The 16,798-nt window shown below is 44.4% G+C and overlaps 1 protein-coding gene across 3 annotated transcripts in view; it reads left to right on the top strand.

Annotated features, from left to right (window-relative positions):
• The window catches only part of DDX60 (DExD/H-box helicase 60), a 422,428-nt gene that overhangs the window by 305,541 nt on the left and 100,089 nt on the right, over window positions 1-16,798 (top strand). For all 3 annotated transcript variants that reach the window (XM_063920417.1, XM_063920418.1, XM_063920419.1), the window contains 2 exons: window positions 9,073-9,108; window positions 13,679-13,808. In XM_063920417.1, the coding sequence (XP_063776487.1) occupies window positions 9,073-9,108; window positions 13,679-13,808 (166 nt within the window). The remainder of the gene's footprint in view (window positions 1-9,072; window positions 9,109-13,678; window positions 13,809-16,798) is intronic.

Here is a 16,798-nt window from a genome sequence, read left to right on the forward strand (position 1 = left end):
TTTGTGTCGGCCACTAGGGTCGCTAATCTTACTCACACAGCTACCTCATTGCGCCTCTTTTTTTCTTTGCGTCATGTGCTGTTTGGGGAGGGTTTTTTGGAAGGGACATCCTGCGTGACACTGCAGTGCCACTCCTAGATGGGCCCGGTGTTTGTGTCGGCCACTAGGGTCGCTTATCTTACTCACACAGCGACCTCGGTGCAAATTTTAGGACTAAAAATAATATTGTGAGGTGTGATGTGTTCAGAATAGGCTGAAAATGAGTGTAAATTATGTTTTTTGAGGTTAATAATACTTTGGGATCAAAATTACCCCCAAATTCTATGATTTAAGCTGTTTTTTAGGGTTTTTTGAAAAAAACACCCGAATCCAAAACACACCCGAATCCGACAAAAATAATTCGGTGAGGTTTTGCCAAAACGCGTTCGAACCCAAAACACGGCCGCGGAACCGAACCCAAAACCAAAACACAAAACCCGAAAAATTTCAGGCGCTCATCTCTAGATTTTAGGGGGTAATTCAAAGTTGATCGCAGCAGGAATTTTTTTAGCAGTTGGGCAAAGCCATGTGCACTGCAGGGGAGGCAGATATAACATGTGCAGAGAGAGTTAGATTTGGATGGGTTATTTTATTTCTGTGCAGGGTAAATACTGGCTGCTTTATTTTTACACTGCAAATTAGATTGCAGATTGAACACACCACACCCAAATCTAACTCTCTCTGCACATGTTAAATCTGCCTCCCCTGCAGTGCACATGGTTTTGCCAAACTGCTAAAAAAATTCCTGCTGTGATCAACTTGGAATTACACCCTTAGTTAGAATCAGACTTTCTCTGGAGGTGTAGGAAAAAAGATTCAGTGATTTCCCATTTTAAGTCCTGCAAATTAACGATCTAAGGAAGAATCAGACTTCCTCTGGATGTGTAAGAAAAAATATGCAGTAATTTCTATAGAAATCACCACGTCCCATTCAGGGCCGGTTCTTAGTCTTGTGGCGCCCCGGGCAAAATATGGGGGCGTGGCTTCAAATGGGGGCGTGGTCACGACGCTGAAAGAAAATAAATAAATAAATAAAAAGTATACTTACCATCCCCGTTCCTGATCCAGACCGCTGCAGACCCCCATCCGCCGGCGGCGCCGCTCTTCTCCTCTCTTCGATCTATGGGAGAGACGTTATTACGTCTCTCCCATAGAACAGCATAGACACTAGAGGTCAATTATGACCCCTAGTGTCTGTGCCACTATGCTGTGCGGTGCGCGATGACGTCATCGCGCATCGCACAGCAAAGGTCCTCTACATGAAGGGAAACTAGACCGTAGCGTCTTGTTTCCCTTCATGGAGAGGACCTTTGCTGTGCGGTGCGCGATGACGTCATCGCGCACCGCACAACTAAGGTCCTTTCAATGAAGGGAAACTAGACGCTACGCGTCTGGTTCCCTTCAAAGCGGGGGGGGGGGGCACAGCAGGGCACTGCGGGGGGCACAGTGGCGGATCTTGCCCTGGTGCAGCGCCCTCCGGATGGCGCCTGCACCCTCCGGAAGGCGGCGCCCCGGGCAAAAGTACCGCTTGTCCCATTTTAAGTCCTGCAAATGAATAGCAAATCTCCACGGCTGCGGGGTTTTCCAAATTTCCTGCATCAATTGAATTCCCCCCTATGGGTTTTAGTCAGGTCTTAATTTCATCAGAATGGTAGCCTCGCTAGATCAAATCGTAATTCTCTTCATGGCTAGTTTAAAACATTCTGAACCTCGATACAAAGGAGTATTGTTAAAGTAAGACAAAAACAAAATTTTATATATTTCATGTCTATAAATACAGAATAAAAGGACATACGGTCGCTGATGTAGTGCCAGATTGCATAGCGTATCTTGGGGCAGATGTATTAACCTGGAGAAGGCATACGGAAGTGATAAACCAGTGATAAGTGCAAGGTGAAAATGATCAAGGGCCTGTTGTGAAAAGCTGAGGAGCTGTGTGGCTAATATTGTGTGGGTATGGCCATTGTCATATGGGTGTGTACTAGAGATGAGCGGGTTCGGTTTCTCTGAATCCGAACCCGCACGAACTTCATGGTTTTTTTCACGGGTCCGAGCGACTCGGATCTTCCCGCCTTGCTCGGTTAACCCGAGCGCGCCCGAACGTCATCATGACGCTGTCGGATTCTCGCGAGACTCGGATTCTATATAAGGAGCCGCGCGTCGCCGCCATTTTCACACGTGCATTGAGATTGATAGGGAGAGGACATGGCTGGCGTCCTCTCCATTTAGATTAGGAGAGAGAGAGAGAGATTGACCTGAGGCTGATACTGTAGAAGAGAGTGCAGAGTTTAGTGACTGACCACAGTGACCACCAGCAGTGCAGTTGTTTTATTTAATATATCCGTTCTCTGCCTGAAAAAAACGGTACACACAGTGACTCAGTCACATACCATATCTGTGTGCACTGCTCAGCCCAGTGTGCTGCATGCCTGCATCATCTATGTATATATTATATATCTGACTGTGCTCAGCTCACACAGCTTATAATTGTGGGGGAGACTGGGGAGCACTGCAGTGCCAGTTATAGGTTATAGCAGGAGCCAGGAGTACAAGACAGTCACATACCATATCTGTGTGCACTGCTCAGCCCAGTGTGCTGCATCATCTATGTATATATTATATATCTGACTGTGCTCAGCTCACACAGCTTATAATTGTGGGGGAGACTGGGGAGCACTGCAGTGCCAGTTATAGGTTATAGCAGGAGCCAGGAGTACATATTATATTAAAATTAAACAGTGCACACTTTTGCTGCAGGAGTGCCACTGCCAGTGTGACTGACCAGTGACCTGACCACACTGACCACCAGTATAGTTAGTAGTATACTATATTGTGATTGCCTGAAAAAGTTAAACACTCGTCGTGTGACTTCACTTGTGTGGTGTTTTTTTTTTATTCTATAAAAAACTCATTCTGCTGACAGACAGTGTCCAGCAGGTCCATCATTATATAATATATATACCTGTCCGGCTGCAGTAGTGATATATATATATTTTTTATATCATTATTTATCATCCAGTCGCAGCAGACACAGTACGGTAGTTCACGGCTGTAGCTACCTCTGTGTCGGCACTCGGCAGTCCATCCATAATTGTATACCACCTACCCGTGGTTTTTTTTTCTTTCTTCTTTATACATACATACTACTACATCTCTTTATCAACCAGTCTATATTAGCAGCAGACACAGTACAGTACGGTAGTTCACGGCTGTGGCTACCTCTGTGTCGGCACTCGGCAGTCCGTCCATAATTGTATACCACCTAACCGTGGTTTTTTTTTCTTTCTTCTTTATACATACATACTACGACATCTCTTTATCAACCAGTCTATATTAGCAGCAGACACAGTACAGTACGGTAGTTCACGGCTGTGGCTACCTCTGTGTCGGCACTCGGCAGTCCGTCCATAATTGTATACCACCTAACCGTGGTTTTTTTTTCTTTCTTCTTCATATATACATACTACGACATCTCTTTATCAACCAGTCTATATTAGCAGCAGACACAGTACAGTACGGTAGTTCACGGCTGTGGCTACCTCTGTGTCGGCACTCGGCAGTCCGTCCATAATTGTATACCACCTAACCGTGGTTTTTTTTTCTTTCTTCTTTATACATACATACTACGACATCTCTTTATCAACCAGTCTATATTAGCAGCAGACACAGTACGGTAGTTCACGGCTGTAGCTACCTCTGTGTCGGCACTCGGCAGTCCGTCCATAATTGTATACTAGTATCCATCCATCTCCATTGTTTACCTGAGGTGCCTTTTAGTTGTGCCTATTAAAATATGGAGAACAAAAATGTTGAGGTTCCAAAATTAGGGAAAGATCAAGATCCACTTCCACCTCGTGCTGAAGCTGCTGCCACTAGTCATGGCCGAGACGATGAAATGCCAGCAACGTCGTCTGCCAAGGCCGATGCCCAATGTCATAGTACAGAGCATGTCAAATCCAAAACACCAAATATCAGTAAAAAAAGGACTCCAAAACCTAAAATAAAATTGTCGGAGGAGAAGCGTAAACTTGCCAATATGCCATTTACCACACGGAGTGGCAAGGAACGGCTGACGCCCTGGCCTATGTTCATGGCTAGTGGTTCAGCTTCACATGAGGATGGAGGCACTCAGCCTCTCACTAGAAAAATGAAAAGACTCAAGCTGGCAAAAGCAGTAGCACCGCAAAGAACTGTGCGTTCTTCGAAATCCCAAATCCACAAGGAGAGTCCAATTGTGTCGGTTGCGATGCCTGACCTTCCCAACACTGGACGTGAAGAGCATGCGCCTTCCACCATTTGCACGCCCCCTGCAAGTGCTGGAAGGAGCACCCGCAGTCCAGTTCCTGATAGTCAGATTGAAGATGTCAGTGTTGAAGTACACCAGGATGAGGAGGATATGGGTGTTGCTGGCGCTGGGGAGGAAATTGACCAGGAGGATTCTGATGGTGAGGTGGTTTGTTTAAGTCAGGCACCCGGGGAGACACCTGTTGTCCGTGGGAGGAATATGGCCGTTGACATGCCTGGTGAAAATACCAAAAAAATCAGCTCTTCGGTGTGGAACTATTTCAACAGAAATGCGGACAACAGGTGTCAAGCCGTGTGTTCCCTTTGTCAAGCTGTAATAAGTAGGGGTAAGGACGTTAACCACCTCGGAACATCCTCCCTTATACGTCACCTGCAGCGCATTCATAATAAGTCAGTGACAAGTTCAAAAACTTTGGGTGACAGCGGAAGCAGTCCACTGACCAGTAAATCCCTTCCTCTTGTAACCAAGCTCACGCAAACCACCCCACCAACTCCCTCAGTGTCAATTTCCTCCTTCCCCAGGAATGCCAATAGTCCTGCAGGCAATGTCACTGGCAATTCTGACGAGTCCTCTCCTGCCTGGGATTCCTCCGATGCATCCTTGCGTGTAACGCCTACTGCTGCTGGCGCTGCTGTTGTTGCTGCTGGGAGTCGATGGTCATCCCAGAGGGGAAGTCGTAAGACCACTTTTACTACTTCCACCAAGCAATTGACTGTCCAACAGTCCTTTGCGAGGAAGATGAAATATCACAGCAGTCATCCTACTGCAAAGCGGATAACTGAGGCCTTGGCATCCTGGGTGGTGAGAACCGTGGTTCCGGTATCCATCATTACTGCAGAGCCAACTAGAGACTTGTTGGAGGTACTGTGTCCCCGGTACCAAATACCATCTAGGTTCCATTTCTCTAGGCAGGCGATACCGAAAATTTACACAGACCTCAGAAAAAGAGTCACCAGTGTCCTAAAAAATGCAGCTGTACCCAATGTCCACTTAACCACGGACATGTGGACAAGTGGAGCAGGGCAGGGTCAGGACTATATGACTGTGACAGCCCACTGGGTAGATGTATGGACTCCCGCCGCAAGAACAGCAGCGGCGGCACCAGTAGCAGCATCTCGCAAACGCCAACTCTTTCCTAGGCAGGCTACGCTTTGTATCACCGGTTTCCAGAATACGCACACAGCTGAAAACCTCTTACGGCAACTGAGGAAGATCATCGCGGAATGGCTTACCCCAATTGGACTCTCCTGTGGATTTGTGGCAACGGACAACGCCAGCAATATTGTGTGTGCATTAAATATGGGCAAATTCCAGCACGTCCCATGTTTTGCACATACCTTGAATTTGGTGGTGCAGAATTATTTAAAAAACGACAGGGGCGTGCAAGAGATGCTGTCGGTGGCCAGAAAAATTGCGGGACACTTTCGGCGTACAGGCACCACGTACAGAAGACTGGAGCACCACCAAAAACTACTGAACCTGCCCTGCCATCATCTGAAGCAAGAAGTGGTAACGAGGTGGAATTCAACCCTCTATATGCTTCAGAGGTTGGAGGAGCAGCAAAAGGCCATTCAAGCCTATACAATTGAGCACGATATAGGAGGTGGAATGCACCTGTCTCAAGCGCAGTGGAGAATGATTTCAACGTTGTGCAAGGTTCTGATGCCCTTTGAACTTGACACACGTGAAGTCAGTTCAGACACTGCCAGCCTGAGTCAGGTCATTCCCCTCATCAGGCTTTTGCAGAAGAAGCTGGAGACATTGAAGGAGGAGCTAACACGGAGCGATTCCGCTAGGCATGTGGGACTTGTGGATGGAGCCCTTAATTCGCTTAACAAGGATTCACGGGTGGTCAATCTGTTGAAATCAGAGCACTACATTTTGGCCACCGTGCTCGATCCTAGATTTAAAGCCTACCTTGGATCTCTCTTTCCGGCAGACACAAGTCTGCTTGGGTTGAAAGACCTGCTGGTGAGAAAATTGTCAAGTCAAGCGGAACGCGACCTGTCAACATCTCCTCCTTCACATTCTCCCGCAACTGGGGGTGCGAGGAAAAGGCTCAGAATTCCGAGCCCACCCGCTGGCGGTGATGCAGGGCAGTCTGGAGCGACTGCTGATGCTGACATCTGGTCCGGACTGAAGGACCTGACAACGATTACGGACATGTCGTCTACTGTCACTGCATATGATTCTCTCACCATTGAAAGAATGGTGGAGGATTATATGAGTGACCGCATCCAAGTAGGCACGTCACACAGTCCATACTTATACTGGCAGGAAAAAGAGGCAATTTGGAGGCCATTGCACAAACTGGCTTTATTCTACCTAAGTTGCCCTCCCACAAGTGTGTACTCCGAAAGAGTGTTTAGTGCCGCCGCTCACCTTGTCAGCAATCGGCGTACGAGGTTACATCCAGAAAATGTGGAGAAGATGATGTTCATTAAAATGAATTATAATCAATTCCTCCGCGGAGACATTGACCAGCAGCAATTGCCTCCACAAAGTACACAGGGAGCTGAGATGGTGGATTCCAGTGGGGACGAATTGATAATCTGTGAGGAGGGGGATGTACACGGTGATATATCGGAGGGTGATGATGAGGTGGACATCTTGCCTCTGTAGAGCCAGTTTGTGCAAGGAGAGATTAATTGCTTCTTTTTTGGGGGGGGTCCAAACCAACCCGTCATATCAGTCACAGTCGTGTGGCAGACCCTGTCACTGAAATGATGGGTTGGTTAAAGTGTGCATGTCCTGTTTTGTTTATACAACATAAGGGTGGGTGGGAGGGCCCAAGGACAATTCCATCTTGCACCTCTTTTTTCTTTTATTTTTCTTTGCGTCATGTGCTGTTTGGGGAGGGTTTTTTGGAAGGGACATCCTGCGTGACACTGCAGTGCCACTCCTAAATGGGCCCGGTGTTTGTGTCGGCCACTAGGGTCGCTAATCTTACTCACACAGTCAGCTACCTCATTGCGCCTCTTTTTTTCTTTGCGTCATGTGCTGATTGGGGAGGGTTTTTTGGAAGGGACATCCTGCGTGACACTGCAGTGCCACTCCTAAATGGGCCCGGTGTTTGTGTCGGCCACTAGGGTCGCTAATCTTACTCACACAGTCAGCTACCTCATTGCGCCTCTTTTTTTCTTTGCGTCATGTGCTGATTGGGGAGGGTTTTTTGGAAGGGACATCCTGCGTGACACTGCAGTGCCACTCCTAAATGGGCCCGGTGTTTGTGTCGGCCACTAGGGTCGCTAATCTTACACAGTCAGCTACCTCATTGCGCCTCTTTTTTTCTTTGCGTCATGTGCTGATTGGGGAGGGTTTTTTGGAAGGGACATCCTGCGTGACACTGCAGTGCCACTCCTAAATGGGCCCGGTGTTTGTGTCGGCCACTAGGGTCGCTAATCTTACTCACACAGTCAGCTACCTCATTGCGCCTCTTTTTTTCTTTGCATCATGTGCTGATTGGGGAGGGTTTTTTGGAAGGGACATCCTGCGTGACACTGCAGTGCCACTCCTAAATGGGCCCGGTGTTTGTGTCGGCCACTAGGGTCGCTAATCTTACTCACACAGTCAGCTACCTCATTGCGCCTCTTTTTTTCTTTGCGTCATGTGCTGATTGGGGAGGGTTTTTTGGAAGGGACATCCTGCGTGACACTGCAGTGACACTCCTAAATGGGCCCGGTGTTTGTGTCGGCCACTAGGGTCGCTTATCTTACTCACACAGTCAGCTACCTCATTGCGCCTCTTTTTTTCTTTGCGTACTGTGCTGATTGGGGAGGGTTTTTTGGAAGGGACATCCTGCGTGACACTGCAGTGCCACTCCTAGATGGGCCAGGTGTTTGTGTCGGCCACTAGTGTCGCTTAGCTTAGTCATCCAGCGACCTTGGTGCAAATTTTAGGACTAAAAATAATATTGTGAGGTGTGAGGTATTCAGAATAGACTGAAAATGAGTGGAAATTATGGTTTTTGAGGTTAATAATAATATGGGATCAAAATGACCCCCACATTCTATGATTTAAGCTGTTTTTTAGTGTTTTTTAAAAAAAACACCCGAATCCAAAACACACCCGAATCCGACAAAAAAAATTCGGTGAGGTTTTGCCAAAACGCGGTCGAACCCAAAACACGGCCGCGGAACCGAACCCAAAACCAAAACACAAAACCCGAAAAATTTCAGGCGCTCATCTCTAGTGTGTACAATCCCTACACTATAATCCCCAATGCCTCCCGAAATATGTAAAAGTAGAAAAACAGCATCACTTTGTGAGGAATTTAGAAATATAATTTAAATTCTTATCATGTATGGCAACCATGTGACCAGCTGGGCAGTTAATAATCATCATTCTGTCATGGTGATGGGCCTATTTTTATCTGGGGCCTGGAACTGTAGCTCCATTTGCCCCATTGTTGATCTGGCCCTGGTCTTAGCTCCACTTCTGAGAGCTCTGTGAGTTCGGCAAAGTCTGTCAAGAGCTGTAGTGCATTTCAACCACAGTGCCACCAGAGATACTGCATCTAAAGGGCTGAGCACGATTGTTCCACAGTCAGCACACACCCATAATTATATTTTTTCCACCCCTGATCAAAGGTATTCTTTTCTGCTGTCAAATTGTATGTTTCTATATTGCTGTAAATGTGTCTGTGTTGTTTATCTAGTGTAGCAAATAATAAGGCTAAATTTATAAATGAATATACAGTAGTTAATGGAAATCTTTTTTTATTCCAGGGCAAGTTCCTCTCAATCCATGACAAGTCTCTCGAGGTAAAACAAAACTTTTTAATGGTTTTTATACATACACTAATGAAGTACAGAGTCTTTAATTTGTATGTTTTATGGTTCACCTGAAGAATTACTACACTTCCAGTCTTGTTCTGGCTAGTTACTAAATGACAGAGTAGCTACACAAGCACACGGCAGTTTATAGCACATCTATGAAACATTGCCACACAGCAGTTTCAGAAAAGAAAAGTGGTGCAAGATGGAATTGTGCTTGGGCCTTTCCACCTACTATTATGTTGGATATTAAAAAGGACATGCACAGTTTAACAAACCAAGCACTTCAGCGATAGGGACTGCTACTTTTGTGAATGAAGCGCTTGATATATTTGGGTCCCTACAAACCAATTTTTTGGAAGAACTACTGTATCACTGATCACTAATGAGAAGGTTGATGATGAGGATGTTGGTGGTGGAAATTGCATGGGCTGGTCAAAACTGCTGGTAGCTGATACTGGACTGCTTGTTATTATTTTACTAATTATTCTAATTTTGTAAAATAAATGGCATGACTCACTGCAAATTATATAACATAGAGAAGGTGCCTAGATAGTTAACTTCCCTACCTCTACCAACAGTGGGTTCACAAATAGAGACAATGCCTTCACAAACTAGGTAAGGATTTGGGTAATAAAAATCTCATACCCAAGAGGTGACTTTTTTTGTCTTATGCCCAGGCATCACAATGACTTTCTTTTTTATCACGGGCAAGAACTGCTGCCAATGGTGACTGAGTTACACAAACAGCATCATCAACATCCTTATTCTCCTCATTAGCATCAGATAGTTCATAAATAGCCCCCTCATCCTTTTCCATTTTCACACTAGTATCCTCAGTTTCTATTATGGCATCATCATTATCTTTACTTTTACTGCTCATCCCCACATTTGCAGATGGTGCAGAAATGGTGGAAGGAGGCTTTTTTTACGAGTACTGTGTGAGAAATTTCAGACTTACACATAGCTAACATGGACTACCTTAGACTCTCCTCAAGGATTTGTGAACACATAGATTGTTCTTCATCCTCAGTGTTCTTTTTTTTGGACACTGATTTGCTGATGTTTTGGTATTGGATTAATCTTTGTGTTTTGGTTTTGCAAAGACACCCTCAAGTGTTTTGGTTCAGATTAAGATTTTGGTTAAGTTTAAAAAGGACAGAAAAACAATATTGATTAAAAAAAAAGCAATAAAAACAGAAAAAATCATGTAATTTATGCAATCTAAAACCCGAAATTCGGCTTTAAAATGTGAATACCAAATCGTGGGAAAATCCGGACTGGGAAACAGTTCGGATCACTCTGGGACTCGGGTGGATTCGGATTTCTGGAAAACCAAATCTGACATCTCTAGTATATTTACTAAGCAATTTGTTTACAAAATTGCTGATTTTTCAGATTTAAAGCAGCAAGAGTATTATTTGCAAAAGGCACCAGATATTACATGTTATTGCTAAACCACCAAAAGTCAGTGGTTTTGTAAACCTGAAACTTAGTGAATATATCTCCTAGAGTCATGAGTGAAATTAAAGAAAATTATTGGACTTTGCTGGATTAAAGCCTTCAACCCCCCCCCCCCCCCCCCCCCCCCCAAAAAAAAAAAATCCTGATGTTTAATCTCAAACAATTCTGCATTTTTATAAAAAAAAAAAAAACAATACAATATTGGGTCTCCAGGGCCGGATTAAGCCTTGGGGGTGGAGGGAGGGGGGTGGGGGGGTAAGCGGGGGCTTAAGGCAAGGGGACCAGGGGGGGTGTATATTAGATTGTCATCTATATTACATTTAAATCAATGGTGTATATTAGATTTAAACTAATAGTTTAATACTGCCTGTGTACTGTTTAAAGCTCCACCTATTTAAGAGACATCTATTGTATATAGTTTACTTGTAGTGGAACAAAGACAACTTCAACAACCTTAAAATAAAATCTTGCAAAATTGCAATAGCAGCAGCCTCTGTACTACTTACATTCTGGGACAGGACTCAAGAGGACTCTGTGTGTGTCTCTCTCTAGACCCTAATGCTCTCATTAGATAACAGGTTACAGAGGACCCAGGCACCCAGGTGAGGAGGAGGAGAAGCTGGGATCTCTGGGTCACTTACAGCTCTCTTCCCCCTCCTCTCTCTCCTCTGGTCGGAAAGCTCTGTTGGTAGCTCATGAAACCTGATACTCCTGTGTCTCTGACTGCACTGCATACTGTCTGGCAGTGCCTAGGGGTGACACTTGCTGGGGGTCAACAATGCATGCTCAATTGCATGAGAGCCCAGCTAGGCCAATGGCCAGATGAGGCATGGTGGTTCTTTTTTTTTTTTTTTTTGGGGGGGGGGGCATTATGACTACAATTTATTTTTATTTTGTAACTAGTGAGGGAGGAGGGGGCAGTGGTCAGAAAATTGTGGTCTTGGAGAAGGGGGGTGAGGTTGGTGTTGCTTTGGCAGTCGGGAGGCCCCACCATGAAGGGGGCAGTGACATGATGGGGGGGTGACTGATAATGTTGTGCCTAGGGGTGGCCGGACCCCTAAAATTCACCCCTGTTGTCTGTCTCTCTGGCTCTGCCACTGCACAAGAGGGAGAGCTAGTGATGTCATAGTGCTCTGGCCAGGGACTCCCAGCCAGAGGGGGCCCTGGGGAACAGTATCCACTGTGCACTTCCCCTTAATCTGGCTATGATGGTCTCATAGGTGTTAGGCACCCATTTCACTGGGGAAGTCAGTGGGATTCGTGAGGGTGGTCTACTCTCCTGGGATCTGTGAGACCTACCCAAAATTCCAGGAGAGCGGGGAAGTAGTGTTTAAATCAGGGGTACTCTATTCCAGTCCTCTAGTACTACCAACAGTTCATGTTTTTTTGGATTTCTTTAATCATGCACAAATGAGTTCATCTAATCAGTAATTATTCCATCTGCTTCCATATACAGAAATCCTTAAAAGAAAGGTAGATCATTTTAAGCTAGAGAATTCTATTTGAAGCTTACCTTGTACTTTGTGAAAAAATGATCAGCATTGCAGCTGAGCAGATCTATGTAGTGTGTGGCTGCAAGAGGTTGGATATGCGGCTGCACACCACATAGATCTGCTCAATTGCAATGCTGATTATTTTTTTTACAAAGTACCAGTAGCTTCCTATAGCATACTTCCCAACATGACCCTCTCCATGAGGGACAGAATGCTCTGCTCTTGGACTTCCCTTTTAATTTATGATTGCCATCACCTGTGATGAAACACCTTTCTTATCCGCTAACCTGTTCAACACAGGTGCTGGTAATCCTAAATTAAGAGAAAAGTCCAGAAGCAGAGCATTCTGTCCCTCCTGGAGAGGGTCATGTTGGGAGGTATGCTATAGTGTTCATCGTTTCTATGCAGGATCAAATGAGTAGGGTGTTTGATTAGAATTTAACAGGTTATAGGTTTGATTGGCAGTATATTGAAATGTGTTATTTAATAAAGGGTAATGTAACTGAATAACAACGAGCTCTCAAGTTAAGTGCATGAATGTGGTATAAAGAGAATTTGTGTCCAAATTCTAAAATATGGGAAGGGGCATCACAACATGGGTTTTCTCTGTGATCAATCTTGTCATGCCCCTTTCCCACGAGGCATGCGCCTTATATGGAAAAATGGGGGGGGGATTCTCTCCCCAAAAAGTCTAATTACAGCTCTGTAAATACCCTGCATGCTCCATTTAGTCACAGTCACTGCAAGTGAACTCCAGCGATTCAATAGAGTCTTCTTCTTTTTTCTACCTTATGTCTGAGCAGTTGAGGTTTATTTCAACGTTTGAATTGGAATGCAACATGAACAAACACTATGAGAATAATGCGTGTTGCAGTTTTGCTCTGATTTGCGCCCAGTGTGAACAATATAGTAAGGTAGTTTGTCATTAACATACCTCCCAACATGACCCTTTTCAGGAGGGACAGAATGTTCTGCTCCTGGACTTCGCTCTTAATTTATGATTGCCATCACCTGCGTTGAAACACCTTTCTTATCCATAAATCTCTTAAAAACAGGTGCCGGCAATCATAAATTAAGAGAAAAGTGCAGGAGCAGAGCATTCTGTCCCTCCTGGAGAGGGTCATGTTGGGAAGTATGCATTAACAAATTATTTAGAAGCTGTCATCTAAACAAGCCCATTTGTCTTTACATACTGACAAGGAGTTGCGTATCTGCACACTTACACAATTTTATACCGAGTGGAGAAAAGAATGGTTCCCCAATATTCAGGGAATGATTCAATATTTCTTTTAATACTATCTTTCTGAATCCAGTAGGGGGGCTGCCAACTACAGTAGGGCTACAAGCATTAAACAAAAAGAAAAAAAGTACTGTATACTGGGCGCACAAATGAACTGAATTAATAAAACTTCAATTTTAATATCCTCTTATAGCTAGATTTTATCCTTAAGAGGATATTAAAAGTTAAGGTTTATTAATTAATTTCATTTGTGCGCTGGGTATACAGTATTTTTTTTCTTTTTGTTTAGTGTGTGTTTAAATACTGCACAACCTGGGTTAATTAGTCAATTAATATCTGTTCATTACATTGTTACCAACAGAAAATCAAGCAAAAATGAGTCACTACTGATCCAGAAAGCCAATTATGACAGCTTAAAGCAAAAACTGAAGAAGCTATATGAATTACCACCGGACTGTACATATGCTGATAACAAAGCTGTGGATGAAAAGGTGAGGCAATTTAGGGCCTAATTCAGATCTGATTGCAGCAGCCAATTTGTTAGCTAATGGGCAAAACCATGTGCACTGCAGGGGGGGGCAGATATAACATGTGCAGAGAGAGTTGGATTTGGGTGGGGTGTGTTAAAACTGAAATCTAAATTGCAGTGTAAAAATAAAGCAGCCAGTATTTACCCTGCACAGAAACAAAATAACCCACCCAAATCTAACTCTCTCTGCACATGTTATATTTGCCCCCCTGCATTGCACATGGGAAATATGGTTATGCTGGAGAGTGTAGGCAGTAAAGTCGTGTTACTGTATATTAAAATGATATATGGCATATCTATATTCTGTGCGACTTTTTCCATTAAACTCGCAAAATGGTGCGACTGCATCTGTGTCTGCATACAAAATGGTACGTTGCACTGTTTTCTAAGAAAACACTGTAGTCTAGCATTTCAAATGCAGATACAGACGCTGCTGCACCATTTTGCGAGTTTAATGGAAAAAGTTTGAATAAACACTTGTATCTCCCATCTGCAAGTTTAAATACCCCTCTCCAATCAAAGCAACACCTCCACCTACCTGTCCCACATCATTTAACCCATTTTTGAGCATTTTAGAGAAATTCACATAAATACTGGGTATCTGGACTCCAGGTCGACACCACTTAGGTCGACACCAATTGGTCAACACACCTTAGGTTGACACCTAAAATAGGTCGACATGTACAAAAGGTCGACATGAACAAGGTCGATATGGAAAGGTTGACATGAGATTTTCACTTTTTTCATTTTTTGAACTTTTTCATACTTTACGATCCACGTGGACTACAATTGGGAACGGTAACCTTGCCCAAAGCCATGCGAGGGGACACGGAGCACTAATTGGGATTCCTTTTGTCCATGTCAACCTATTTCTAGTGTCGACCTAATGTGTGTCGACCAATTGGCGTTGACCTAAGTGGTGTCGACCCTGAGTCCCAGACCCAAATACTGACAGGACTTTATTGCATAATTGCCTACTCTCCCGGAACAGCTGGGAGGCTCCAGAATCTCAGGTGGTGCTCCTGGCCACATGTAAAAGCATATAAGTCTCACCCAGAATCACCAACTTCTCTAGTAAAGTGGACGGGCATGCAGCCAATGATGCAATTTGTGCTGCATTTGCATCATAATAGCCACGCCACCCACTTTGCAATGCCAGTAATCATCTTAGCCATGCTCCATTCAGCCTACTTATTCCACACAATGCCTCTTACTGTGCCAACCTGGTTGCCTTCCCCAGAGGGGGAGCAAGAAAGTCAGCAGCTAAGCCGTATTGGCCAACCTATTCTAGTTAAACCCCTCCAAGTGCATGATTATTCATTATGAGGGGTGTACCAAAGGTTCTGCACTGCGGGCCTAATTCATGAGTGTACGCAATGGCCTATTATGACACAATGGAGTAATTATCGGCAGACTGCGCATACGCCAAGGTGCTGCTGCGATCTCGCTCTCATTGAGGATTTAAAGGAGAAGTTATTGACAGGTAGTGACCCTTTGGGGGTGTTAATGGGGAGTTTACAGGGAGTGATTAGAAAAACGTGTCATGGCCATTTCTGGGGTGTGTATCTGCCATCAGCTGTGCGCACATATGTGCAAAAACATGGCGCCTGTGTCGCGGCTGCTGTATACAGTCTGCGTAGTGATAGAGCAACCCTTAGCCCCAATGTTTTTGTGTATAGGCTACAAATTGTTTAATTTCTCTTTTCATTTCTGGGCACAGCATCACTTGCTAACATTAGTAGTTCCATAGCTTAGAAAATCACAATTGCATTTGCATACAAACATGAGTTAGCCCCAGTGTCCCAATATTTTTACCTTAAAATAAAGATTTTCCCTACCTTTTCACCTGTTCAGAGTGCGCACATAAAAACATGAAATCTTCAGAAAAATCAATGCAAGTTTGGAATTGAATTACAAAATGTAATTCACAGTGCAAATTCACAGTGAGAATGGCTCACAGGACCCAACTTGCACCTAATTGAATTGACCCCTTTAGCATTTGTAACAATTATGAAGTTCGCTGCTTAGAACATTTGTTGAAAAGTGTGAGTTAACAATCAGACATTTGTCAAATATCACACAAGGTTTATTAACTACTTAACTGGCATGGTCAGAGTTGCTTCAGGGGTCTGTTATACACAATATTTATTAAATATTTTATTTTATATTTGGTTAATGATGGGACTGTTTTGGAACCCAAGACAAAGTATTATCATGGGAGCAGTAGGTTTACGTGCCACAGTCTCCCATGCCGTTTACTGCACGCTGTCCCTCAGCCTGCCGTGACAGGCAGAGCCCATATGTCTTCCATTCCGGGCAGGGGGTGGGCATCAAACACTAGGGACTCACCCAACTCATCACTATAATGGGCATCAGCGGATGCCCTGCCTATCACAGCAGACACTGCTTGATGGCACAGTTTGTCTGCGTGAGACGTTACTAGGTGTGTTTTCTCTTGTCCTCCCCCTGGGGAAAGTACATGTGTTGTATGGGGAACACCCTGCTTCTTAACCTGTGTCCCCTGTGTCACGGTCTCCACGGCCATTACCTGAGTCACAATATATTTAGTGCCTTTGTCCCAGTGTCCAGTCTCCACAGGATGGATTTTTATCTCTTCCATAACTGGCACCTGGGAACAAACTTGATAAATTCCTAGTTCCCTGGAACTGACATCAGGAGAAAGGGCATAATCTGACACCACACTTTGAGAAACGTAACATTATCTTCTAGAAGATGCTAGATAAAGATAAGTAGAATCTAATTGGTTGCTATGGCAACATCTTCACTTCTAAAAACCTGCACTTTAGTAAATATACCCCATAGGCGGCACATCCCCCTCAACGATTAACCCATAAATAATGATAACAAGTAAAAGCAGAACATATTTTAGTTCATAGAGATTGGGGGTCGGGATTGAAAAACGGGATTCACTCTCCTCTCTCGTGGGGTGGG

This window comes from Pseudophryne corroboree, chromosome 1, assembly GCF_028390025.1.
Source record: "Pseudophryne corroboree isolate aPseCor3 chromosome 1, aPseCor3.hap2, whole genome shotgun sequence".
NCBI lineage: Eukaryota > Metazoa > Chordata > Amphibia > Anura > Myobatrachidae > Pseudophryne > Pseudophryne corroboree.